The sequence below is a fragment of the Leuresthes tenuis genome, unplaced genomic scaffold (assembly GCF_036924035.1).
Source record: "Leuresthes tenuis unplaced genomic scaffold, fLeuTen1.0.hap1 SCAF_21, whole genome shotgun sequence".
NCBI lineage: Eukaryota > Metazoa > Chordata > Actinopteri > Atheriniformes > Atherinopsidae > Leuresthes > Leuresthes tenuis.
This window is the reverse complement of record NW_027325375.1, coordinates 7655577-7682559: the sequence shown is the minus strand read 5'-3', so window position 1 is coordinate 7682559 and position 26983 is coordinate 7655577. Positions and strand designations below refer to the sequence as shown.

At 40.4% G+C, this 26983-nt stretch overlaps 1 protein-coding gene across 1 annotated transcript; it reads right to left on the bottom strand.

Annotated features, from left to right (window-relative positions):
* Window positions 1–557: 557 nt before the first annotated feature.
* LOC140279269 (serine/threonine-protein kinase pim-1-like) lies at window positions 558–25007 on the bottom strand. The gene is made up of 8 exons (XM_072374397.1): window positions 24746–25007; window positions 24413–24565; window positions 24094–24188; window positions 23965–24012; window positions 23637–23855; window positions 23274–23454; window positions 762–932; window positions 558–640 (listed from the first exon to the last, which is right to left on the bottom strand). The coding sequence occupies exons 1-8, from the start codon at window positions 25005–25007 to the stop codon at window positions 558–560; spliced, it is 1212 nt and encodes a 403-aa protein (XP_072230498.1).
* Window positions 25008–26983: the final 1976 nt, after the last annotated feature.

The window sequence follows — 26983 nt, the reverse complement described above, 5'->3', positions numbered from 1 at the left end:
TATGAAATCTGAATATTTTCAAAACTGGAATATGGAATCCAAGTGTGTGAGTAGTGAAATCACCTTATTCTAAAACATTGCTTTAAGATGCCGCCATGCCAGAGGCAGTCTATTGCAGCAGCAATTTTCCTAGTACAGTACACAAGTTTCTTCCCTCCCCCGTCTCTCTCCTGTAGTGGAGCCACTCACCCCACCCTTTACCCAAACCCCCATGGACACAAAAGACTTTCCTTTCTTGACTGACTGCTACCTCAACTTTCCAGTATGTATCCAACTGATTCTGAGGCTTAAGAGGGTGCTGGTGCTGTGGAAAACATGCTGCCTTGGTCCTGTCCCAACATTTCAGTTCTATTGCTGCTTCAACCAATTGTTGTAGTATAATCTGAAAGGCAGGGACAAAAAAGGTTAGATATTTAAGAAGAGAGGATGATTAGAGGTTTATTCTTGTTGAACTCGGATATAAATATTTAGGTTTAAATTTAAACATTAATAAAACTTTCAATAAAATTTCAGTTGTCTTGATTAAAAGAGCGTGTGTTGTTCCTGTCTCACATCAATTAAGGGTGACCTAGAAGCTGCTCCAGTGTGGGGCGCTGCTTGGGAACTTTAGTCAAACACTGCTGCAAGAAATCCAGGCAATCTGGAGGATGTGAAGAAAAAGAACAAAGATTGTTAGGTCTGCAGTGGTCTATCAGAATGTGAACTGAATGTGAAATGAATCTTTTCTTAATGACAGATGTGTGTATGGGTGTTTGTTTTACCTTGAGACAGCGTACTGCTAATCTTGAGTTTTTTCCTGATGAAGTTAGTGGACCTGAACTCTTTGTTGTGGAGCGTTTCAAACAGCACCACTCCTACCTGCCACACTGTTGTAGGTCCAGCACTGTATGTACAGGAGCTCAGCCACTCTGGAGGGACATGAGCACTGGTACCTTGAGGATAAAGACATGAGAATAAATGTTAGAGATAGAGGATATTTTCCACTTTGATGTCTCTGTGGAAGAAGCTTTTATACTTAAGGTGTACCGCTGCATCAACCGTCGCATTATTGTCAGAAACCGACAGGACACAGGCGCAGGATCAATTTCAAAGTAAGATAGTTTATATAATAAACTCCGGACAGAGAAATAAACACTTATGAAAATTACTAAGGCTCTGATCACTATTACTATAGAAGTGTAAGAGGCCGGTATAAAACTTAATCAAAAGAAACAGTCTCTTCACTCTAGGAGGAAAACAAAAGGTCTATGAAAAGATTAATATTTAAATTTAACCACACGAAACTCCACCTTCTAATGGAGGAACTATAGAATATATCAAAGAACAAAAATCAAGCAGCCACTCCTATAACGGAGGAGCTATGAAACATTACAACAAAAATCTCTCAAAAGGAGGAAACCAAAAACGACTATAAAAATGAGTCAAAGCTGAACTGTGAAACTACACAAACATTAACCAAAAGAAAAACTCTGAAGGAGAAACACTCGACTTCAGCGAATAAACAAGGCATCAAAATATTGAATACCACAATGGTCAGGAATCTGGAACACAAGGAATCAAGCGATAGGTTTCGGAGGCTAGGATGAGGACTGTTAGGTACAACACACTGGCCACGAGACAAGGGAAGACAAAGACTATATGAGGATCCAAGGGGAACAGGTGGAAACACCTTGGTAATCAGGGGAGACACGCAGACGCAGGACACGGGAGGAAGGGCAAATTAGCTGAAACGAGAGGAGAAGTTAACATTCAAAATAAAACAGGAAGTGACGAGACATGAAACAAAACCTGAATCCTGACAAATATGAAAAAAGAGGAAAAAAAACAGGTTAGATATTTAAGAAGAGAGGATGGTGTGACATTTTTTATGGCTCTAAATTATTTTGATAACCATTATGAAATCACTTAAATCAAACAAAGCAGAAAGTGTGACGATGTCTCTCAAAGAATGACATTCACAAAGATTGCAAATATTTTCCATCAGCTTACTTTGGCCTCATCTTCCAGGAGGGAGCCTCCATGCTCTTCGATCTAGTGTGCGAGGTCCTCAAAGAATGAAATACACAAGAAAGTGTAGGCAGGGAAAACCACAGTTTATCTATAATCCAGTGATAGTGCTGATAAAAGCAGAAGTTACTGCCGTTGCTAACTTACTTTATGTTTGCAGAACACTTTGTCCTTAGGAATGTGTTTGATGGCTACCTGCAAGATACAAACAAAACTTTGGTTAGTCACATCATACAGTGAGTGTCTTGAATATGACAATGTGTGTCTAATACATACGGGTAAATGATCTGCTCTCCGACAGCCTGTAAACACAGATCCACAGCTTCCTTTGCAGAGCTGACTTTTCTCTTCGTATTTCTCCTCAAATTCAGCTAAAATAAAACATAAACATCATTTTAGTTTGACAGTACATCAGAAGAATTTCAATGATAATTTACACAGGTTATATAAGCTGTAATATATATATATTGCCTAGGTAATAGGTAATATCTAATATAAATACTTATATTAAATATAATGCACTTGAAGCTAAATGTTACATTATTTATTAATGACTGACCTCGTTGGGCATCTATTTGGTCCTTTATGGTCTCTGTTTTCTTTGTTCTCTTCCTGCTTGGTGTTTCCTCAGCAGTTAAGGCCTTCCTCTTCCAAGTACTCCTCCTTATATCCCCATCAGATGTACAACCTTCTAAATTGCTGCTACTGGATTCTATAAATGACAATAACACATTGAAACATTAGCATGTTGACACTCACATGTTTGTAGTTTGATTGAAAATGTGTGTTTAGATCAGTGTGACAAAGTTAAAGGACATTATAATATTCAACCACTACAGCTAAAATGTAAGTTAATTATGCAGCTGTAATTTCACAAAATGCACCAGCCTACCACTTTCCACTGAGGAGGAGGCTGACTCTTGATTTAATACGACGTCCAGGAGTCCCCTCCTTCTCTTTGGGTTTCTTGAGGGTCCCTCTCCATCTTCTGTGACTTTCCTCTTTCCTTTTTTCACTGTCCTGACCTCATCCTGACTGCATGTGGAAGGTCTGCAGTGGTCTATCAGAATGTGGTCTGAAACAGATTATCTTTTCTTAATGACAGATGTGTGTATGGGTGTTTGTTTTACCTTGAGACAGCGTACTGCTAATCTTGAGTTTCTTCCTGATGAAGTTAGTGGACCTGAACTCTTTGTTGTGGAGCATTTCAAACAGCACCACTCCTACCTGCCACACTGTTGTAGGTCCAGCACTGTATGTACAGGAGTTCAGCCACTCTGGAGGGACATGAGCACTGGTACCTTGAGGATAAAGAAATAAGAATAAATGTTAGAGGAGGAGTGGCTTTGGTTTTTAAATCACTGATTGGAGAAGAGCAAAATCTGAAGTAATAACATACCATAAAAAGTCCGATACTTAGATGTCTTTTTGTTGATGCAGCTCAGTCCAAAGTCTATGAGACAAAGTCGTGGGACATCTGAGCCGGTCTCAATCAGGATGTTTTCCACTTTGATGTCTCTGTGGAAGATGCTGTTTTGTTTCAGGTGGACTGCTGCATCAACCAACTGTTGTATTATAATCTGAAAGAGGAAAAAAAACAGGTTAGATATTTAAGAAGAGAGGATGGTGTGACATTTTTTATGGCTTTAAATTATTTTGATAACCATTATGAAATCATTTACATCAAACAAAGCAGAAAGTGTGACAATGTCTCTTAAATAATGACATTCACAAAGACTGCAAATATTTTCCATCAGCTTACTTTGGCCTCATCTTCCTGGAGGAAGCCTCCATGCTCTTCGATGTAGTGAGCGAGGTCCTCGGCAGGCATTGGTCTCTCCAGCACAAGAATCAGCTCCTGCTGTAGATCATACCAGTCCAGCAGGGACACAGGTGCTGAGTGCCCCACTGAACTGGCAGTGCTACTTTCCAGCTTCAGCATGACAGCCACCTCCACTGAAATCTGCCTCCCATTCTTGTCCTGAAACATCACAGCAACAAAGAAAGTGTTAGGCAGGGAAAACCACAGTTTATGTTTGCAGAACACTTTGTCCTTAGGAATGTGTTTGATGGCTCTAAGAATTTCAATGATAATTTACACAGGTTACCTCTAACAATTCTCCATATATATATTTAAAAAAAAAACATATATATATATATATATATATCACCTAGGTAATAGGTAATACCTAATATAAATAATTATATTAAATATAACGCACTTGAAGCTAAATGTTAAATTTTTTTATTAATGACTGACCTCGTTGGGCATCTATTTGGTCCTTTATGGTCTCTGTTTTCTTTGTTCTCTTCCTGCTTGATGTTTCCTCAGCAGTTAAGGCCTTCCTCTTTCTATTACCCCTCCTTATATCTCCATCAGATGTACAACCATCTACATTGTTGCTAATGGATTCTATAAATGACAATAACACATTGAAACATTAGCATGTTGACACTCACATGTTTGTAATTTGATTGAAAATGTGTGTTTAGATCAGTGTGACAAAGTTAAAGGACATTATAATATTCAACCACTACATCTAAAATGTAAGTTAATTATGCAGCTGTAATTTCACAAAATGCACCAGCCTACCACTTTCCACTGAGGAGGAGGCTGACTCTTGATTTAATACGACGTCCAGGAGTCCCCTCCTTCTCTTTGCCTTTCTTGAAGGTCCCTCTCCATCTTCTGTGACTTTCCTCTTTCCTTTTTTCCCTGTCCTGACCTCGTCCTGACTGCTTGTAGAAGGTCCTGCCACCTCAGAGACCCTTGTTCTTTTATTGGTCTACTGCTGGTCGGGACTGGCTTTTCTTTTGGTTGGCTAAAGGGCAAGGCCAGTGCTAATTGAATTTCAGATCTTCCAATACGCCTCCTGTCAAAACAGAGCCACAAATACACCAAAGACCAGAGGGAGTTTGCCATCACTCTCCACTTACATGGTCCGAAGGCATACAGCTATCTGAGAGAGACTCTTCATATCAACCTCCCACATCCACATACATTGCAAAGGTATTGTTCGTATTATTTGAAACCTTATTTTCCATGTTAGCTGTGCATATTATTTTATCCTGTTATGACTGAACAGAGTGAAAGGCGGACATACCTACACCTAGCATTATTAACATCTGCCAATACTGCTTTCAGTGATTATTGATCCTGAAAAAATCCTGATTACAGCAGCCATATTAAATGGCTGCTTTTCTTTCTTACAAAGGTGGATGAGCTCATGGATGCAGAGCCTGGCCTTAACATGATGATGCTGGACATGTTGAAGGAAAGACAAGAGGAAGACCCAGCTAAATATGGTTGAGTGTGTCTCATGATGGATGCCATGGCCATTAAAAAACATATCCAGTACAACTCCCATACCCATGTTAGCCCGATTTTTTCTTTGGAAGCCCAAGAACAAGCTGGAGAAATCGTTTATTAAAAAAGTATTTATTAGTGGTCACAAGTAAAGTATATTGCAGCGCTGGACTCGGAGTGCCAGAGCTCCCGCAGGAAATTCGTCAGGCCGAGCCCCGTTATCCGGAAACATGTCATATTTATATTCAGCTTTATCTCACAGAAGTTGTTTTCACACTTGTCAGAGTATAATTGGCCAGTTTTGGGTGACATGCTCAGGCCAGCTGCTATCGTTGTTGTGTTCTTTGGATGTGATAAACAATGTGTGTGTGTGTGAGTGCTGTTTTAGGCTCGGATCTAATGTACCAGACCTATCTGTCCTAATAGAGATGTTTTGTCTGACCCAGTTGTTTATGTCATTCTAAGGTCTTGGACCATTTAAGGTCATCTGTTGTGCAGTATGAGCAAAGTGGAAAAGTACCAGCTAGGAACATAGGTTATTTAGGAAAATACAGAATATGAATTTATAATGTCTAAGATCAAAGCCAATTATAACAACTCCCCCTTTTGACATGATTTAATCATGTCAACTAAATGAGGTAGGACTGTTATATTCTGTATTGTGTAACACCTGTTAGCGGCAGCCAACTTAGCAGGTCCCCAAACTGCAAGTGGCCAACTACCTTGAGGTGCAGCACAACCAGACAGGAGATTCTTGTTATCCCCCTTTTGATAAAATTTCATTATGTGAGCTGTTATGTGTAAGCTGTTCTTTTTTGCGATTATCAGCAGCAAGCAAGTTTTCATTGCATATGCATGTGTAAAATAATTGTAATGCGTTAGCTAAACCTTTCTGTATCAGGAGTGTTTATCATGATGCTGGGAACAGAACCTCTTTCCCAGAATAGTTCAACCTTCATTACTCAACTGATCATAATGAGCACTTAAAAAGCTATAAGTATCACGCCTGTACGTGTATGCAAGGAATAAATCCATAAATGTTTCAATATGTCTTAAAATTAGTGTGTGTATGTGGCCCCTAACCCAATCTCTGTGTAAAATCTTAGTTCATTTTGGCCCAAAACTATATGTGGTTTAAGCAGTGGCAAGACCCTGCTCACCCATAAGTACCATTACAACACAACAATAATTAATTAAGCTACAACAATTCATAAAATATTGAAACTCAAAAAGTGCTTAAGGCAATTAACATCACCATCAGGATCGTCCACTGTTCGCAGCGAATAGGAGCGAAAAAACCGAGGGCTGATATCCGGGAAAATTCTCCTATGGCCCCATTCCCCCTTGGCGACCGACCACTTAATTACCTTTCGGTGCCTACGGTCCCGCTCCGAACAGCCGATTCACACAAATGGCAATGGACGTATGTATGAATTCCTATGATTAATAATTGGTCTACTTAAAATCATTAAACTAAAGAGGAACATCACAAAACACAAAACAATACAGACATTTAAACATGACGTGAATATGAAGATATGACCCTGTTGAGAACAGATGAGTAATGATAGTGTAAAAACTGACAATTTCTTTTGAGTGAAAATTTTATGATAACATTGTGCAGAGTGGTGTAGTGCAGCTCAGTCTCTTCTGGTCCAATCCTGTCACTGCTTGGTGTTTGGTTGTCCTTCTGGCTGAACCTCAGTTCAGCAGTCTGAGCTAACTAGGAAGGAGAGGTTACCAGCACTTCACTTCCACAAAGGGGTCTTTACCACCCGTTTTCTCTAACTAATCTTTTTCTTTGGGACAATTCAGGAGATAATTCAGATTATTTTGTTGACAGTGGTTGAAGGTTGTGTGGTTGTTCAACCATTATCTTGGCATGATGATCGTGCCTCCCAGAATTTCAGACCGACGTCTTGTCAGTCACTTGGCTGTGAGTCCTGTAGAGGTTCTGCTGCAGATGCAGTTAATTTAAGCTGTGGATGAATGTTAGCAGGAGAGAGAACCGAGCAGCACAACATGTCATTTTCACAATGTTCTATATTCAGGAATTCCCTTTTAACAGGTTCAATCCCAGTATTCATTGGTCGACCAATTAAGTTTTCATATGAACCCCAAACAAAAACAAATATATAAACCGAAAAAATAAAAATAAAATAAAATAAAAATAAATGAAATAAAAACAAAACAACTGGCCAGTTGATAGACACCATGTTTTAGGACAATACCAAAATACTCACCAACCTGCTGTACAGCATTAATGAGAAATCCAGTACCATCCAGCACCTTTTTCTGTGGAAAAAACTTCAAACCATTTAGAGAACACAGCAACACAAAGACAAAACACAAGACAACATAGAACAAAAGACAAAAGAAAGACAAAGACTCACAGAATTTTGGGAAAAACTTGAGAAGTGTTAGTAAACTATGATCTCCACCCCCCCGATGAGACTTAGTCTCATCCGTATGTTAGTTCTGCTGAACTCTTCCACTACAGTTTCTGCTCCTGTGTTGCTGCTGCAGGACAGAAATGTTTGTGGTTAGAGTTCATTTTGGGAGCAGCACAGCACCAAGAAAGCAGCCATTTCTTCTCAATGAGTAACTGATTAACCTTTTTGGGATAAATATTGTCTGTCCTCTTAATTCAACTCAGAGTGTTTTTGATAAAATTTCAGCATGATCTGCTTAATTCTCACTTGTTACTTAATACTAAATTATATTTAATTCTTACCAGTGGCTGTGTTTCGTGATGCTGAGCCATCCACAGACAGTTCAGGATCAGCATTAATTTTTCATTTTAATTTTAAATTTTTTTTTCCATTTGAATTAGAAACCCTTCATGTGGTACCAACAGTGTGGCATCAGAGTTTCTTATAACATCACATGATACAATAACATATTTCCATACAAATTAAAATCAAAGACAAAGGTTTATTCTATTTTTCTATTTGTCTTAATTCCTCATTTATTTATTTTTTAGATGAGCCATGTGGCCTTGTGCTGCTAACTTTTTCCTTAGCAGTGCCACAGCATCGCGCTTGTGTTGTCAGACATCAGATCTTTGGTTGGTTATTGATCACTGTTACCTTGCATGCATGCTTTGACCTAAGGGCCCAGATTCTTGATATTATTCTGTAATATTTTTCTTTGCTCGTAGCAGCTTTGGAATGTTAGCTAAATTGTTCAGGATCCTTCTTGTTTTTCCTTGACATGAATTAGACCTTTAATCGTGCAGTTCAAAGCTCTGTGCTTTACCTTACTTAGAGCAGCTCTGCCTCAGTTTATTCTGTTTTACTTAATCTTTACTTCTTTCTTCCAGTATGTGTGGATGTATGTGGGTGTATGTGTACGTATAGATGTGTGTGTGTGTGTTTATGTGTGTCTGTATGTGGCCTTGGGTTTCACTGCTTTGTTTTATTTTCTTCTATCTTGTGAAGCACTTTGTGCTACATTTTCTTGTATGTAAAGTGTTATAAAAATAAAGTTTGATTGATTGATTAAGTGCACCAGATTAAACAATTTGGGTCATCTCCCGTGTAATTTCTCGAATGAACCAGAACACATGATTAAAACTGTTCTCACAGAACATTTTATTCATCCCATTCATATCTTTTTCGTTCGACCAACATGTCATGATTGAGCACAGATCGGAGTGTACCATACCATTTTGTTTCTCAATAAATTGCAATTGAAGTGGGTTGTTACCATTTTCCAGAGATCTTTTAGTCACCTGGTGTGGAGTGGTGGGAAGAGAGGGTGTGTCCAGATTATTGTTGTAGTTCTTTGTCACTTGAGCTTTTAATGTCTGACTTGCACACTGGAGAGGTGTGAAAATTAGTTATTGTAACCTTTATTGTTTCTGCTACTGCGGTTCTACAGTCTAGTCTCCACAGTAGTGTTTTCCTTTGGTTTCATAGTCAGTGGTCTGTTCAGTCTCTGATAGAGTTTTAGTCCCCGTGGTCTAGTCTTTGTTAGTAGGTGAGGTTCCTAAGTCAGTCCGGACCTCAGTTAATGTTCTTTCGGCAGGATCTTGAGCCTGAGTACAGTGATCCTTGTGGATCCAGTTACTCAGTCTATTCTCGGTCAACCGTACCTTTACACAATGTGTTGTAGCTTCTGCGTCCTGTCCATATAGGAGAGGACCAGTTAAGTTTGTTCACTTTCCTGGTCCTGTTCCTTGGTGAGTATTTATGTAACCTGTTAAGATATCCTCATCACCGTGTTATTCAGTTGTTTCACATTCACACAAGTTTCCATACTGTAGTACAACAAGGGGTGAGCCTGTTGGTGCAGTTGTAAATGGACAGGGTGTTTCCTCCCTGTCATGACCTCATGTGGGACAACATGACAACATTCATGGTGGCATTTGGAGTAAATCTTAGGCTAACACAATACGTAGCGCTTCAGCCCAGGTTAACTGTGTGTCTGCACAGACTTCTGTTCGGCCTTTTTGATGGTTCTATTTGCTCTTTTCACTAGTCCTTGTAAAGCTGGGTGAGAGACTGCACTGAGCTTATGTGTAATTCCAAACAATTTTTCCACTTCTCCTAGTTCTTCATTGGAGAAGTGAGTGAATACCATTGTCTGATCTTATCACTTCTGGTACCCCCAAATCTTGAAATAATTTCTCTTGTAAGCCATTTAATGACTTCTTTTCCTTTTTCGGTTTTAGTAGGTGTGGCTTCTACCCATCTAGAAAAGGGAGCTACACACCCTAGAAGATATAGTTTACCTTCAGTCCTGTTCGCTGCTCCCATGTCAGTAAACTCAATTACTATCTGTTTCCAAGGGGCATCAGGTACTGGGAAACTACCTAGTCCTGCTTTGAGATTGAACAGCTTGCAAATTTCACAAGATTGCACAAAATATTTCATTGTGTCTTTTAGGTGGGGGTGCCACCAGTGTTGTGAAATGAGCGCTGTTACTTTTGAGCTGGCACAGTGAGCTCTACTGTGTGCTTTTTGACATAGCAAATTTAGTAGTCCAGTTGGAGCTACTATTTTGCCTTCATGATTCCAGCAGCGTCCTGTGGAATCTTTTTTTTTTTTCCGTTCCATGCTTGCTTTTCAGATGTTGCCGCTGCTTCGTGAAGTTCTTTAATGTTTTCTAAACATAATTCTCGTTGTGATTTTTCCTCCAATGTTTTCTGAGACATCTGGTTAAATGCAGTATACCTTGCTTTTGTTTTTGCTGCCTTATCTGCTGCATTGTTGCCTCTCGCTACTCTCCCATCTCCCTTTTGATGTCCTCTGCACTTGACTATAGCAACTTGTTTTGGTTCAATTATGGCATAATATAGTTCGAGTAATTGATTTAAGTTTTTAACCGGGGTGCCTGCTGTCACAAAGCCTTTCCTTTTCCAGTGACACATGTCTGGTATAGAGGCATGTCTTTAACTGTAAACACTGTTTTTGTTTTTATTTCACTAATTTATTCAATGTTTATTGTTAGATTAATTAATATTTATCTGCAGAGTTAGAATTTGCTAATAGTATTAATATAGTGTTCAGCTGTACAGCTCTCTGGTTGCTGTGGCTGTTTTTAAATGTGCCATGAAAACAAACCTTGACTTGACTTGTTATGACTCAGACTTACTGCAGCGCAGATGTCTTTAAATTTCTTTTAGAGTTTTCTTCTTTAAGAAACTCATTGGTGATATCTGACTCTCGTTGTGCCTTTTATTGCCGTGTTTTTGTTAATTTCCTAATTATCTAACTCACTTTAAACCTTTCTGTAAAGCACTTTGCTGCTCTGTTAAGATAACAGATCAATTGATTCATAGATCTGCTGCAGTTAAATAGTTAAATGGTTTAATGAGATCAAATATAAATACTGATGATGAATATTAACTCAGAATTGGTGAAAATAAGCAGAGGAGAAGTATTTAGATCAGCTAAATTTTAAGTCATGTTACTGTGATCTCTAACACAATAAAGGCTAACCTTTAATGCTTTAAGATGGTAAGAAACTGTCTGACACCTATCTGTCTGACCTTGCTGTTAAATCCTGATATTTTCTAATATGTCATATGGTCTGACTGTCCGGTCTCAGACCTGCTTCAGGTGGAAATCATAAAGTCTCAATTTGTAGAACATCTTTTGTTCAGGCAGTTTTTCAATTAAAGGATCAAAGATTTAAATGCTGTGTTTGTTTGTCTGACTTTAACTTTTTAAGAGAGCTGTTAAATCTTAATTCAACAACAAACTGGTTCTAATGTTTAGTTTTAAACAGTCTGTTCTTCCTGGATTCATTTTGGACCTTGTATTGCTTCTTATCTCTTCACTGTGATACTTGCATTGAAAAGCGGTTTTCAGATTGTCCATTCAATGTGGTATTTCTCCCATTCAAATTTATTTAAACATAAATTATTGAATTGATGATAAATGCTCTAGTAAAAACTTCCATTATCATTGTAAATTTTTCGACTAAATAACTATATGTAACTCTGGTACTCTTTAAGTACAGGCCAATGATCAATCAGAATCTGTCCTCACTCTCAGGGCTGAATGGGGGAAGAAGGAAGCAGGGTTGGGATGAGATAATCTTAGGGTGAGAGCATTTATGACAAAGCTGAGGATATCTAACCTTTGTCTTTTTCTTGTCTGTATAACTGGTCAGTTTTTTCTTTTGCTAAATGGCATGCTTCTGTTATTGAGCATGCGTGATGTTGGGAAGATGTGTCTTATCTTCTAGTGTAGTAGGATGTGTCCCTGGAAAAGATGACGTTGTGTCTGGCACATGCTGTGTTAGTTGTCCAGAGAATTGCATCTGAATAGAGAATTTAACACAGTTAAAATATATATTTTTCTGCCCTTGCTCTCTGCAATAAACCTGCCTCCTTTAGCTTTGCTGTAGTTTGATTCCTACTGCCTGTTGCTTGTTTTGAAAACATAGAGAAATCACTCAGTTGCGGTGGAGCACTTTCACACCCTCCAAACATTCCTTTCCCTTGCATTTCTCTCGTCCAGTTTACAAATCTATCTGTCCCTCTTTTTTCGTCTTCTCTTGGAACTTTTTTCTGCCTTATAGTCAACGTGTCAAATAATACCGACCCCAATGAGCCGGGTTTATATGTTTTCCACTTATCAACAAAGGTTTGTGACATATTCAGGTATATCACGTGTTAATCAGAATGGGTGAATGGCAAAATACCTGAGTGTTGGACCCCACCAAGAAGCTTCTACACAGAATCTTTTACTCTGTGCGCTTGATCGCTGGGGGTTCACCCAGTCTCTTCACTCGTTTTAATTCACCAATCTCTGTAACACCCTAACTAAATTCCCCTTTAATTTGTAGTCCAATGCCCCCCTTTTACAGAACCACTTGAGATCTGTCAGTGTAGGAATTCTCGATCAGTCTCGACTGCTCGATACACTTCCACCAACACAGTAAAATATCAACCAAGTAGCAAACCACCCCACATTTTCATGAAAAATAACAAAACTTAGCCCTGTGTCCTTATGCAGAGATAAACCCTTAGTGTATCGTCTGTTCACAACAACTACAGAACCACCGCCGATTGCGGAGAGAAAACAAAAACAAAAAACAGACACACCGCCGATCACGGATTTTACAGTCCAACCACCAAACGTGAAGTAATACAGACCCACCGCCGATTGCAGATAAAGGTCCAAGCGCCACTTGCACAGAAATTACTCACATCGCCGGTCGTGCAGTAATACCGAGATTACTCACACCGCAATAGCGGACTAATAGACCCCGCCCATTGGTATCTAATTCCTATTCAGTTTAGAAGACAGGATGTATTTATGGTATATTAATTTATGTCTTTTATTTGGCCAAATTGTACTAAACTAGGACACATATGACTCTCCCTATATGAGACTATGTGTTTATACTTTACATGTGACCACCTAGTAAACCTGTAGACACAAATTTTGTGCTTTTGATTTAGTGATCGGAGGACATCCTAATTCAGACAATTTAGTTGAGAATGACCAATGTGCAGAAATTTCACATATCCTGATACAAGAGGTTTTCTGCTCACCTTGTGTTTTAGGCGCCTTGAATTGTCTGAAGAAGAGTCCCCTCCAACCAGCTCCGGAAGTCCTCGATCAGACACGGTCTCAGAGTCAGCCAATCCGGGTCACGGCACCAATTGTTAGCCCGATTTTTTCATTGGAAGTCCAAGAACAAGCTGGAGAAATCGTTTATTAAAAAAGTATTTATTAGTGGTCACAAGTAAAGTATATTGCAGCGCTGGACTCGGAGTGCCAGAGCTCCCGCAGGAAATCCGTCAGGCCGAGCCCCGTTATCCGGAAACATGTCATATTTATATTCAGCTTTATCTCACAGAAGTTGTATTCACACTTGTCAGAGTATAATTGGCCAGTTTTGAGTGGCATGATCAGGCCAGCTGCTGTCCTTGTTGTGTTCCTTGGATGTGATAAACAATGTGTGTATGTGTGAGTGCTGTTTTAGGCTCGGATCTAATGTACCAGACCTATCTGCCCTAATAGAGATGTTTTGTCTGACCCAGTTGTTTATGTCATTCTAAGGTCTTGGACCATTTAAGGTCATCTGTTGTGCAGTATGAGCAGAGTGGAAAAGTACCTGCTAGGAACATAGGTTATTTAGGAAAATACAGAATATGAATTTATAATGTCTAAGATCAAAGCCAATTATAACACCCAGAAAATGTCTGGATTTGTGGATATGGCGGATGGTTTGAATGAGACAAATTTTGTCACTGAAGCTCTTGTTTTTATGGTGGTAGGCCTAAAAGGCCATTGGAAGTGCCCAATTACCTACTACCTGACCAAGTTATTATCGCCAGAGACTCAGGAGGTGCTGCTTGTTCATGCGTCGGAGGAACTGCATAAGTGCGGCATAAGAGTGGTATGTGTTAGAGTCCTGCGCGGGACTGTTTTCTTCCGCCCGCTCCGCTGAATTTCTGACCATTACCACCCGCTCCCGCAATGTGTATGTCCACTCCCGCCCGCACCCGCAAAACTTTTGAGACTTTATGCCAGCACAACAATAGAAATGTCTTCTCGAGTCCCGCAGGAGAAAACACGTAATTTCATAGGCTTTTAATAAAGAGATTCATGGACAATTGAGAAACTTCTCCAAATGTCAGACTTGCCTTGCTTTGTCTTTGTGCTGTAAAGATCTTCTTTGAGCTTCCTTTCCACATAATTTATTCTGTTTATCCTGTCGCTAAGATACATCCCGACAGTGTTGCCAGGTGGGAAATGTAGTATCATCGTATTTTGAGGTAAATTATCGTACACCCTTCATAACTAAAATAACAAGTCTATTGTGCGCTATAGTCACTCTAGTGTTGAATAGCGTCTAACAGGTCGTCACGGCTTTGCATCATCAACCCCACGTTAGGCTAAATGTCCCCGTAAACAATAAAATAGAAAAGCACGATTAGCTTGAAACTTGTCACATGGAAATGCCTTCAGGGTTCACAAAAAAATCCAACAGACAGTGCGACAGGCTGGTTACAACCGATTACAACCACACATTCACAGAATGGTCAAATGATCGTATTTGTAGCCTTTTTGGGGATTATTGATAGTACATCGTACACAGGGCAAAATTATCATATAAATACGACAATTACCGTACACCTGGCAACGCTACATCCCTGTCCCGCAGTATTTTTTATTTTTCGCCCGCGACTGCCCGCAGAAAAGTTCATACCGCCCACTCCCGCGAGAGTTGAGTTGGTCCCGCGGGACCCGGCGGGACCCAATCCCAATGCAGCCCTCTCGTATGCGTCAAAATAGATGGGCGTGCCTCCAATGTCCGCTTGTGCAACCTGCCTGGGTGCCAAAAAGGGTAACCCTATTGAGCCCTTAAAAACATTCTTTCCACATCCAGTAACTAGTGAGAGGGTGATTGTGCGGATGGATGCTTGCCATATGTTGAAGTTGGCACGGAATATGCTGCAGGCTTACAGTCCATTAACCAGCACCAGTGGCCAGATCAACTGGAGATACATCATTCATCTTAATGATGTCCAAGCAAAAGGTAGATTGCATGCAGCTAACAGGGTAACAGACAAGCATGTGAATTTTGATTCACATAAGATGAAGGTGTCCCTAGCTGCACAGACACTGAGTCGGTCTGTGACAGTGGCTCTGCGTGTGTGGCATACAGAGCCATCAGTGATATACCCACATTGTTATTATTTATATGTTTAATATTACTTGCATTAAGTATAAGTCATGAGTGTGTTGAAAATTGTCTGTGCGTTGTCTGATAGGGAAAGGTTCGTTTATTGTTTGACAAATGTGGTGATGCAGTGTCTAAGTGTCACCAGCAGAGGGCGCGTTCGCTACACTATGTACAGGGAAAAGAAATATCTCGCGAGAATACGCTGTGAGACAAGAACACACTCCTGAGTGTGAAGATGTGTGTGGCGTAACGTGATAAATAATATATATTTTTGGCTTTTTGCAGGTAAGAGGGGAGAGTTGTAATTGTGTGCTTGATGGATGAATGTGTTAATTGTGAGTTTATGGTCTCTTTTGGATTTTATATTTATTTTGTTCAAAAACTTTACTGGTTTATAAAACCTAATGGTCCGGAAATAGGCTGATAGTACTCGTTGCCTAGCAACCACGAGCAAGCATAAGGCTGGAGAAAGCTATGAGCCGGTGTAAATAGCCCGAACGGTTCGGGTATTGTCAATAGATAAATAAATAAGTTAAGATGGATACATAATTGATTTCGTTAATGTGATCATTTTGGTAAATATGAATGGCTGATTGTGTATTGGAGAAACAAATTGATATTGAATGTACAAAATAAGACAACTGGTCTGGAATAGCAATGTAACGGTCATGATTATTGTTTGGATGTTTTGTGCAGATGTTCATCATTTTTCTGTGTTATGTGAATACGCTGTGAGAACGACAACACACACCTGAGTGTGAAGATGTGTGTGGCGTAACATGATAAATAATATATATTTTTGGCTTTTTGCAGAACAAAAATAAAATACTTTTTCAAATTAAATGTGTAGTGGAGGACAACTTCACTTTGTACCACACAACTCGTGCACTGAGGGACCTTGGCTATTTACAGTTCCAACACTGTGAAGCAACAGCTGAGTTCATTGAGGTGATGCTAATATAATACTACTACTAACATTCACACAAAGTAGGACGGCAAGATTGTTGCTAAAATGTCTATCACAACTTTTCTCCCTAAGAATGGAGATCAACTCGTGAATCATTTTTATATTTTAGAAATTAGACTAATGACTCAGAGGAACATGTTATTGTTTATGGTGATGATTATTGTGCTTTCTGTTAATGCAGACATTTGCTTTTAGATAACTGACAGGCTCTTTGATAAAATGAACAGTCACAATCCCCATGCCAAAGGGTTCAAAGCTCCCCTGGGTTCTTTGTATTGGGCAGAGAGTGTAGAGTTCTTGGTGAGAGGCAGGGACTACTTGATGAGTTGGTGATGAAAGATGGCACACCCCTTCACCTGTCAAAGAGGTTTTAGGAAAGTGGGGAGCTTTTGTTTGCATGAAGAGTTCATAAGTTTAAGACATCAAGTTCATATGATGTTCTGTTCGAGGCTGGACAATAAATTCAAATGTAATTTTGATCAAATATTGATATAGAGAGAAAATTGAAGGGATGACTGTTGGAGCTTTATAAAATATTGATATATTATGGATATATTGCCCAGTCCTATTCTATTCTCTTGTTCCGTTTGATGCATCATAAGTTCCTATGATGCTTTGTTCTCTGGTTCCAATGTTTTTGCAGTCTCCTGTTTTGTTTCTGTTGGACTTCTATCTTCAGTGTTTTTCATTCCTTAGAAGTGTTATAATGGTATGTATAGCAGTGTCGATGTTATCAAGCTTTCCCATTCCTGTTTCAATATTGTTTCTCTTTGCATTAACATCTATAAATGAAGGAAATCACGTAGTGCTCTCTTGAGGTATTTTGGTTTGCCATGATTATACTGACAAAACATTTCCTTGTGAAGGTACCTATCTGTCATGGGATTCGTGATCAACATTGACACCCTGATGTTGATGATTCCAGAACAGCTTCAGCGGTACGTCAGCACCTACCGCTTTAGCCAGGATCACTTGGAGCTCCTCTTTAATTCAATCAGGGTATCAGGTAGGGATTTCAGATTTTTTTACTATGTGGTTAGTCTCTATGTATGCATATTATTCGGGTAACTGTATATGTAAATGTGTTGTTTGTATGTGTTTTAGGGGGCTGGAATAACAATCCCTCAGCCAGCCAGTTCCAGGCCATCTTCCTGCCATCTGATGGTGCGGTGTGGTGTGTCTCCAAGCACATCAGGAAATGTGGCAGCATAGGATGAGACCGTGTCCTTGTCTACTTTTGAGATGTTCCCTCTTCTCCAGCAGCAGAAGAAACTGAAGAGATTCCACCCCCTTTTTTCAACGTTCCTGCTTTAGTGTCTGACCATAGCTATCTACCAACCCGCTTTGGTGGTCTTGTGGACAATGCACTGGTGTACATCTCAGGGTTTGTTGTTTGCCAGATTCTCAAAAAGCTTTCCTGTGATGTGTGCCGTGGTAGTTTGGTGACTGATGTTGTACCCGCATCATTTGATCAGAGCTACCACTTGCTCACGCTAAAAAACAAGGGAAGGCTGATGATTCCTTCTGACGGTACTGTAAAGGTGGTCAGATCAGCTGAGTGTTTTATTCGCCAGTCAGTGTCAGGGCAAGCGGTCAAAGCGGCCTTGATCTGTCAGTTTGTCCGGGCTGAGATTGGTTCTGAGGATGTGTTTTTTCTGGGGGGGGCACATTCAAGAAACACAGATTGGAATTGACAATCACCATTTTGTGCTGATGTCACACATTGTGTCTGTCTTCCACAAATTGAGGCTGCACCACATTGCCAAACTGAACACCTTAACTTAAGCTGCAGAGTGACAACACATGGAAAAAGCTGTAATAGACTATTCTTTTCCAAGGTTTTTAACTTACACTGACTGCAATTGTATAGCTGTGTAGATAAGTGTGTAGATATAAGTGTGTATATACGATCGTCAATGCCCCCGTGTTCATTAATGCCCTTATTGTAGATATTTATATGTATATATGTTCATCAATGAACATATATATATGTTATATATATATATATACATATATTCAGAAAACCCTCTACATTTTAGGATCTGGTTATAATAAACACAGATTAAATGTCAATTATAAATATTTCAATATTTATCATCACAGTAACAGTGTTGTACACATTAGCAGCTGTAAACACTCATAAAAACATTAGAAAAATACATGTTAGTTTGGTGCTTACCTATAGCCTAAAAATAAGGAATAAACATTTATAATCATCACTTAGTTACATGTTGTTTCTGGTACGTACTTGTTTCCCAACTATATTAGTGTGTCTGTGTGAATAAGAGGCAATAACTTTTTACCCCGATTCTTTCATTGAAAGTATTTATTAGTGGTGACATGTAAAGTATGGCAGCGCTGAACTCGGAGTGACAGAGCTCTCGCAGGAAGTCCGTCAGCCTGAGCCCCGATATACGGAAATATATATATAAATATGTCTATGCTGTGTGGAAGAGGGCAGAGCTATAGAGTATATAAAGATGACAACAACAACAGAAAACTTTGTGAAGTAAATAATGGCCACAGAGGTTTTATGATAAAGTTATTTAAAGTTAAAGTTAATTTCAAAGGGCCTTCGACACCTGAATGTAAAGAAGAACATTACAATTAAAGTTCAACAGAAAATGTGAAGTGTGTAGGGGAAACTGAACTTAGCCTACGACTTATCACATCATTACCTCCTGGCAGTTACACTTTGAGGACAACCAATTCACGAACACAAAAAGAGGCACAGAGGTCGAGAGCAGATGCTGTCCCAACCATCTTCATCCATCGCCCCAAGCCCAAGAGGAGGAAAACACCTTCGAGGATGATGGCTTCTGCAGAAGTTAAAACATCTGATGACCACACTTACTGCATAAAATCAAACCTTGGTATGATACCAGTCTTTCCACAGTTTTTCCCATTTCATGTATTTCAAAAACAAGATATTGTAGTGTAGTGTAGGTGGCATAAATACGTATAACACCAACAATACGTTGTTATTACAGATATTGAGGGACAAACTGAGGTGCAGTTAGAGGCGAGTGAGAGGGATGTGTCAGGTGACAGTGAAGCAGAGGTCAGCAGACCAGCAGGTGCCAGTCAGTCAGGGGCCACTCATCCAGGAACCAGTGTGCCAGGGGCCAGTCATGACAGGGCCAGTGTGGAGGACCTGCTGAGGGAATTAAGAAAGGAAAGATATAGGAGGGATAAAAGCAGAGAGCGCTCCAGCACAACAAAAAATAATCAATTTGGCACTTAGGAGGAGAAACAACAACCTTCAACAAAAATTTACTTCAATTTTCAATCAGGACCAGATTCATGCACTCAGCCAAAATAATAAAAAGGCGGAAAAGCTGTTTGGCAACGTTACACTGCCTGGCCACAATGGCAGAGCAACTCACGCTTGTGTCTTCATGCTGGCTGGAGTAACAACAAGGTGGAAGCAAGTTGTGGCATACCACTACAGCAGTAATTCCACCAATGGTGCCGTCTACCAGCCCATCATCATTGCTATAGTGGAGGCAGCTGCATCTGTAGGACTTCATGTCATTAATGTCACAAGTGACATGGGGAGCCCTAATAGAGCAATGTGGCGAGCTTTTGGGGTAACGTGTGATAAGCCCTGAATTCCACATCCCATAGAGCCACACCGACGGCTCCATTTCATGGCAGATGTTCCACATCTGGTCAAGAACTTGAAGAGCGCCCTTGTCCGTGGTCAGACCATCACCATTCCACAAGATGTGGTGAACAAAGAGCACCTCCCATCCAGTGAGGTGTCTGTTGGTCCCTTACCGGATCTGGTGTCCTACCAAGAGGGCATGGCACTAAAGCTGGCCCCCAACCTCTCCTGGGGCATCTTGGAGCCTAACCACTTTGAAAAGATGAAAGTTAGCTCAGCCATGCATATCTTTAGTAAGTCGACAAGTGCTGCCTTAAAGTACCTGGTAGAGGAGGAGCAGCGTCCTGAATCAAACCTCACCACATCATGGTTCCTGGAGAAGATGGACCACTGGTTTGACCTTTGAAGCGCTTTGAGTGGTCAGCTAGACTAGAAAAGCGCTATACAAGTACAAGTCCATTTACCATTTACCTTATGTCGTCCCGCCATGTTGTGACTGCCCTCTCACGGTTCAAAATGGGGGAGTATGAAAAGGCCATCAGCTTTCTCCAGGAGAGTGTCCATCTTTTTCAAGACCTAAAAATAGGGGAAAAGAGCAGCTGGAAGCCAGTCCAGACAGAACCATACTGCAGGTCGAGCCAGAGTCACAAATTTGTCCTCACAAGCCGGTTCATGCAGGACTGCCTGGAAAACACATTTGGATGCATATGTCAGAGGAACCCTGTGCCAACACCTGTGGAGTTCCACTATGCCCTGCGGGCTGTCACTGTTGGACAGTTCCTGTCCACAGTGCATACAGGCAGTTACCTGGAGGACAACTGTGACCACCTAGCAGACTTCCTGGAAACCAAAACCAATTCCAGAAGTCCTGAAGGTCTGAGAGTGGAGCAGCTGGTCGACCTGACATCACCACCCACCTTCACAAAAACAGATTCCTGTGTTCTGTATCATCTGGCCGTATACACCGTGAAGTGTGTTTTCAGCTACTCACACTGCGAGACATGCAAGCATGCACTTGTGCAAAATGCAGATGATGCACATGAGCATGTTGTTCTGCTGCAGTTGAAGGAATTCAAACCGGGTGCACTTTATCGGCCATCTGACGAGGTCTTCACTGTCGTCCAGCATGTGGAGCAGCTGTTACGTTCAGGACAGATGGAGTGCACCAATGCAGTGGAAGAGCTGGAAGAGGAGGCCATGCTTCTGGAGAGCAGCCTTCCATCATGCCATGATATGAAGAGAAAGATAGTCTGCAAATATGTCAGGCTGAGGTTAAGGATTGCGGCAAAGTGCATCAGGGCTGAAAGGAGAGAAGACTAGAGTAAAGGTTACCTTGGCAGCAAGAGTCAGAACAAGAAGACCAAGAAGGCTTAACCTCCTGCACCAAAGGCCATAATATCTAGGCCACTACCAAATACTTTAGTTATTGCCATGGATGTATTTGGCCTCTCCATTCCTGCTCAACCTCCAGCAACCACCAGCATCTTCCTGCAGCCATCAGTGAGACACCAGCGAGCAGTCACCACTAGTAGCTTCCAATGGTAGCAGCAGCAGCCTCTGCGAGCAGCAGCAGACACCACCAGCAGTAGACACCACCAGCAGCAGACACCACCAGCAGCAGACACCACCAGCAGCAGACACCACCAGCAGCAGACACCACCAGCAGCAGACACCATCAGCAGGAACAGCCACCGCCAGCAGGAGCTTGCAGCCAAATCTGGCTCAATATATGTATTAAGTTTAGTCCCTATTAAATCAATGAATAAAATGAATTCATATTTTTATTGTTAATGTTCTATTGTCATTTTATCTGTGTCTTGTAAGATGCCATTGAGTGCTTTGAAAATTGTGTCTAAAAATGGATTTTATTTTTGTAATATTTAGCGCAATTCATATTTTCACATTTGAGATCATTCAGTCATCAGTGATACATACCTCCTGGCAGAGGCCCCACCCAATACCTGAGAGGGCCAAGCGCCCCAGACAGCCACACAGTGGGCCAGCACCTGCCCCAGGAGTGTCCCGGGAGTCGTGACGTGCCCACAGGTGGGTGAAGTCGCGAGCAGCGGGGAGAGGAAACACCCCCCCCCCACCCCTCCCGGGAGTAGCACAAGCAGGCCAGATGACAGAGTAGATATTTCTGAACTCAGTTATATAGGGCTAATATAAATGTGAAACTACTTGAACTAATATTCAAATGTCAGAATATTAAATAAACATTCACTTTCTTTGAAAATTGTGTCTAAAAATGGATTTTATTTTTGCAATATTTAGGGCAATTCATTTTTGCACATCTGAGATCATTCAGTCATCAGTGAACACTTCCTCTCAGAGAAGTGAACACTGATAATTTAAAAAAAACAAATTTTATAATTGTTCTGTTCCTCTTCTGGTTGTCTTCTGCAACACTGTAGATGTACCTGTTGAAGAACTAATACAGAAGGATTCTATTCTATTCTATTGTGTTCTATTGTATTGTATTGTGTTGTGTTATGTTCTATTCTATTGAATTGTATTATATCATCTTGTATTCTGTTGTATTGTATTGTGTTATGTTCTATTCTATTGTATTCTAATATATTGTATTCTATCCTATCCTTACATCCTCACATCACAGAGAATGTGACATATTTATAATGTATATTTATTCCTGTTAAATTCAGACATAAAGATTTAGGTTTAAATTTAAACATGAATCAAACTTTCAATAAAATGTCATTTGTTTTGATTAACAGTGTGTGTGTTGTTTCTGTCTCACGTGAACCAAGTGTGATTTAGAAGCTGCTCCAGCGTGGGGCGCTGCTTGGGAACTTTAATCAAACACTGCTCCAAGAAATCCAGGCAATCTGGAGGATGTGAAGAAAAAGAACAAACATTGTTAGGTCTGCAGTGGTCTATCAGAATGTGAACTGAAACAGATTATCTTTTCTTAATGACAGATGTGTTTATGGGTGTTTGTTTTACCTTGAGACAGCGTACTGCTAATCTTTAGTCTCTTCCTGATGAAGTTAGTGGACCTGAAATCTTTGTTGTGGAGCATTTCAAACAGCACCACTCCTACCTGCCACACTGTTGTAGGTCCAGCACTGTATGTACAGGAGTTCAGCCACTCTGGAGGGACATGAGCACTGGTACCTTGAGGATAAAGACATAAGAATAAATGTTAGAGGAGGAGTGGCTTTGGTTTTTAAATCACTGATTGGAGAAGAGCAAAATCTGAAGTAATAACATACCATAAAAAGTCCGATATATAGATGTCTTTTTGTTGATGCAGCTCATTCCAAAGTCTATGAGACGAAGTCGTGGGACATCTGAGCCGGTCTCAATCAGGATATTTTCCACTTTAATGTCTCTGTGGAAGATGCTGTTTTGTTTCAGGTGGACTGCTGCATCAACCAACTGTTGTATTATAATCTGAAAGAGGAAAAAAAAACAGGTTAGATATTTAAGAAGAGAGGATGGTGTGACATTTTTTATGGCTTTAAATTATTTTGATAACCATTATGAAATCATTTAAATAAAAAAAGCAGAAAGTGTGACGATGTCTCTCAAAGAATGACATTCACAAAGATTGCAAATATTTTCCATCAGCTTACTTTGGCCTCATCTTCCTGGAGGGAGCCTCCATGCTCTTCGATGTAGTGAGCGAGGTCCTCGGCAGGCATTGGTCTCTCCAGCACAAGAATCAGCTCCTGCTGTAGATCATACCAGTCCAGCAGGGACACAGGTGCTGAGTGCCCCACTGAACTGGCAGTGCTACCTTCCAGCTTCAGCATGACAGCCACCTCCACTGAAATCTGCCTCCCATTCTTGTCCTGAAACATCACAGCAACAAAGAAAGTGTTAGGCAGGGAAAACCACAGTTTATCTATAATCCAGTGATAGTGCTGATAAAAGCAGAAGTTACTGCCGTTGCTAACTTACTTTATGTTTGCAGAACACTTTGTCCTTTGGAATGTGTTTGATGGCTACCTGCAAGATACAAACGAGACTTTGGTTAGTCACATCATACGGTGAGTGTCTTGAATATGACAATGTGTGTCTAATACATACGGGTAAATTATCTTCTCTCCGACAGCCTGCAAACACAGATCCACAGCCTCCTTCGCTGAGCTGATTTTTCTCCTCATATTTCTCCTCAAATTCAGCTAAAATAAAACATAAACATCATTTTAGTTTGACAGTACATCAGAAGAATTTCAATGATAATTTACACAGGTTACCTCTATAAATTCTCTATATATATATTTAAAAAAACAAACATATATATATGTATATATCGCCTAGGTAATAGGTAATACCTAATATAAATACTTATATTAAATATAACGCACTTGAAGCTAAATGTTACATTTTTTTATTAATGACTGACCTCGTTGGGCATCTATTTGGTCCTTTATGGTCTCAGTTTTCTTCGTTCTCTTCCTACTCTGTGTTTCCTCAGCAGGTAAGGCCTTCCTCTTTCTATTACCCCTCCTTATATCCCCATCAGATGTACAACCATCTAAATTGTTGCTACTGGATCCTATAAATGACAATAACACATTGAAACATTAGCATGATGACACTCACATGTTTGTAATTTGATTGAAAATGTGTGTTTAGATCAGTGTGACAAAGTTAAAGGACATTATAATATTTAACCACTACAGCTAAAATGTAAGTTAATTATGCAGCTGTAATTTCACAGAATGCACCAGCCTACCACTTTCCACTGAGGAGGAGGCTGACTCTTGATTTAACACGACATCCAGGAGTCCCCTCCTTCTCTTTGGGTTTCTTGAGGGTGCCTCTCCATCTTCTGTAACCTTCCTCTTTCCTCTTTTCACTGTCCTGACCTCGTCCTGACAGCTTGTAGAAGGTCCTGCCACCTCAGAGACCCTGGTTCTTTTATTGGTCAACTGCTGGTCAGGACTGGCTTTTCTTTTGGTTGCCTTTGTCCGGCCATCCTTCACTGAACGTGTCATGCTACTGTCAACTTCTACAAATAACAATAAAAAAAAGTTGTCATTTTGTTATTAATTTATCAAATAATTCTTTATCACTCCCCAAAAAAGATTCAGATTACAGACACATAACCAGTGATGATGATCTGAGGAAAACAGGGAGTGTAATACAGAAACTTCTTAATTTGCAAAAACAGTTGTAACTGTTTGGTAACCACAGTATTTTAATTAGTATTAAAACCAAATTTTGGAAAAATAAAAGTCATTACAGATCTATTGTTTGAAAATCACTTTTAGTATAACCCAAGAATACCAACTAGCCTGAATTTTAAACAAATTGTTAAAATTTCCAAGTTATACTTTTAAAAAGAAAAAAATGTTTATCCTAAAAATAAGTTTGGAAGTTTCTGCATTACAAACCCAGAAGTGTAGCTTAAGGCACAAACTGAATGATTCATATATATAACCAAAATGAGTAATTTCAAGTTGTTGCATGAATTTCTCCCTTACTTTGATCTTTCTTGAGGGCTTTCTTTGTCTTCTGCACAAAATCTTTGTTCATTGTGATTTTTATGAAGTTCCAGGTATAGATTCAACACGCGTAGAGTTAGTCTTCACAAACGTTCTGAGATATTAGTGAACCGAACTATAGAATGTTCTGATGTATGTTCTGATGTATATTGTGATGCATGTTCTGATGTATGTTCTGATGTATATTGTGATGCATGTTGTGATGCATGTTGTGATGCATGTTGTGATGCATGTTGTGATGTATGTATTACATTTGAGTGACATCATAAAGTTCCTTCATGATGTCGCCTAGCAACACAGAAGGGTTTGGCTCCGCCCTAAGCAATATTATGAAAGAAACCAAGTATTGCCTAGTAAAAAAAAAAAAAAATTAAAAAAACAGAAAGGGATGTGGAAGTTTCAACCATTTCTTTTCAACCACCATCCTGATCACGGCAGCCATATTAAATGGCTGCTTTTCTTTCTTAACAAAGTGGATGAGGTCGTGGATGCCAAGCCTGGCCTTAACATGATGATGCTGGACATGTTGAAGGAAAGACAAGAGGAAGACCCAGCTAAATATGGTTGAGTGTGTCTCATGTCCACAGTGCATACAGGCAGTTACCTGGAGGACAACTGTGACCACCTAGCAGACTTCCTGGAGACCAAAACCAATTCCAGAAGTCCTGAAGGTCTGAGAGTGGAGCAGCTGGTCGACCTGACATCACCACCCACCTTCACAAAAACAGATTCCTGTGTTCTGTATCATCTGGCCGTATACACCGTGAAGTGTGTTTTCAGCTACTCACACTGCGAGACATGCAAGCATGCACTTGTGCAAAATGCAGATGATGCACATGAGCATGTTGTTCTTTTGCAGTTGAAGGAATTCAAACCGGGTGCACTTTATCGGCCATCTGACGAGGTCTTCACTGTCGTCCAGCATGTGGAGCAGCTGTTCCGTTCAAGGACAGATGAGTCTCTCATGGAGTGCACCAATGCAGTGGAACAGCTGGAAGAGGAGGCCATGCTTCTGGAGAGCAGCCTTCCATCATGCCATGATGTGAAGAGAAAGATAGTCTGCAAATATGTCAGGCTGAGGTTAAGGATTGCGGTAAAGTGCATCAGGGCTGAAAGGAGAGAAGACTAGAGTAAAGGTTACCTTGGCAGCAAGAGTCAGAACAAGAAGGCCAAGAAGGCTCAACCTCCTGCACCAAAGGCCATAATATCTAGGCCACTACCAAATACTTTAGTTATTGCCATGGATGTATTTGGCCTCTCCATTCCTGCTCAACCTCCAGCAACCACCAATATCTTCCTGCAGCCATCAATGAGACACCAGCGAGCAGTCACCACTAGTAGCTTCCAATGGTAGCAGCAGAAGCCTCTGCGAGCAGCAGACACCACCAGCCTCCACGAACAGCAGCAGCCAACCCAGCAGGAACAGCCACCGCCAGCAGGAGCTTGCAGCCAAATCTGGCTCAATA

Excerpts from the sequence above, each read along its gene's own strand:
- LOC140279269 (XM_072374397.1), bottom strand. The coding sequence starts at position 25,007 with ATGACACGTTCAGTGAAGGATGGCCGGACAAAGGCAACCAAAAGAAAA. Across the intron at positions 23,455-23,636 it reads TCCAGGAAGATGAGGCCAAA|ATTATAATACAACAGTTGGT; the intron begins GTAAGCTGATGG and ends TTCCTCTTTCAG. Across the intron at positions 641-761 it reads TAGCAGTACGCTGTCTCAAG|ATTGCCTGGATTTCTTGCAG; the intron begins GTAAAACAAACA and ends CACATCCTCCAG.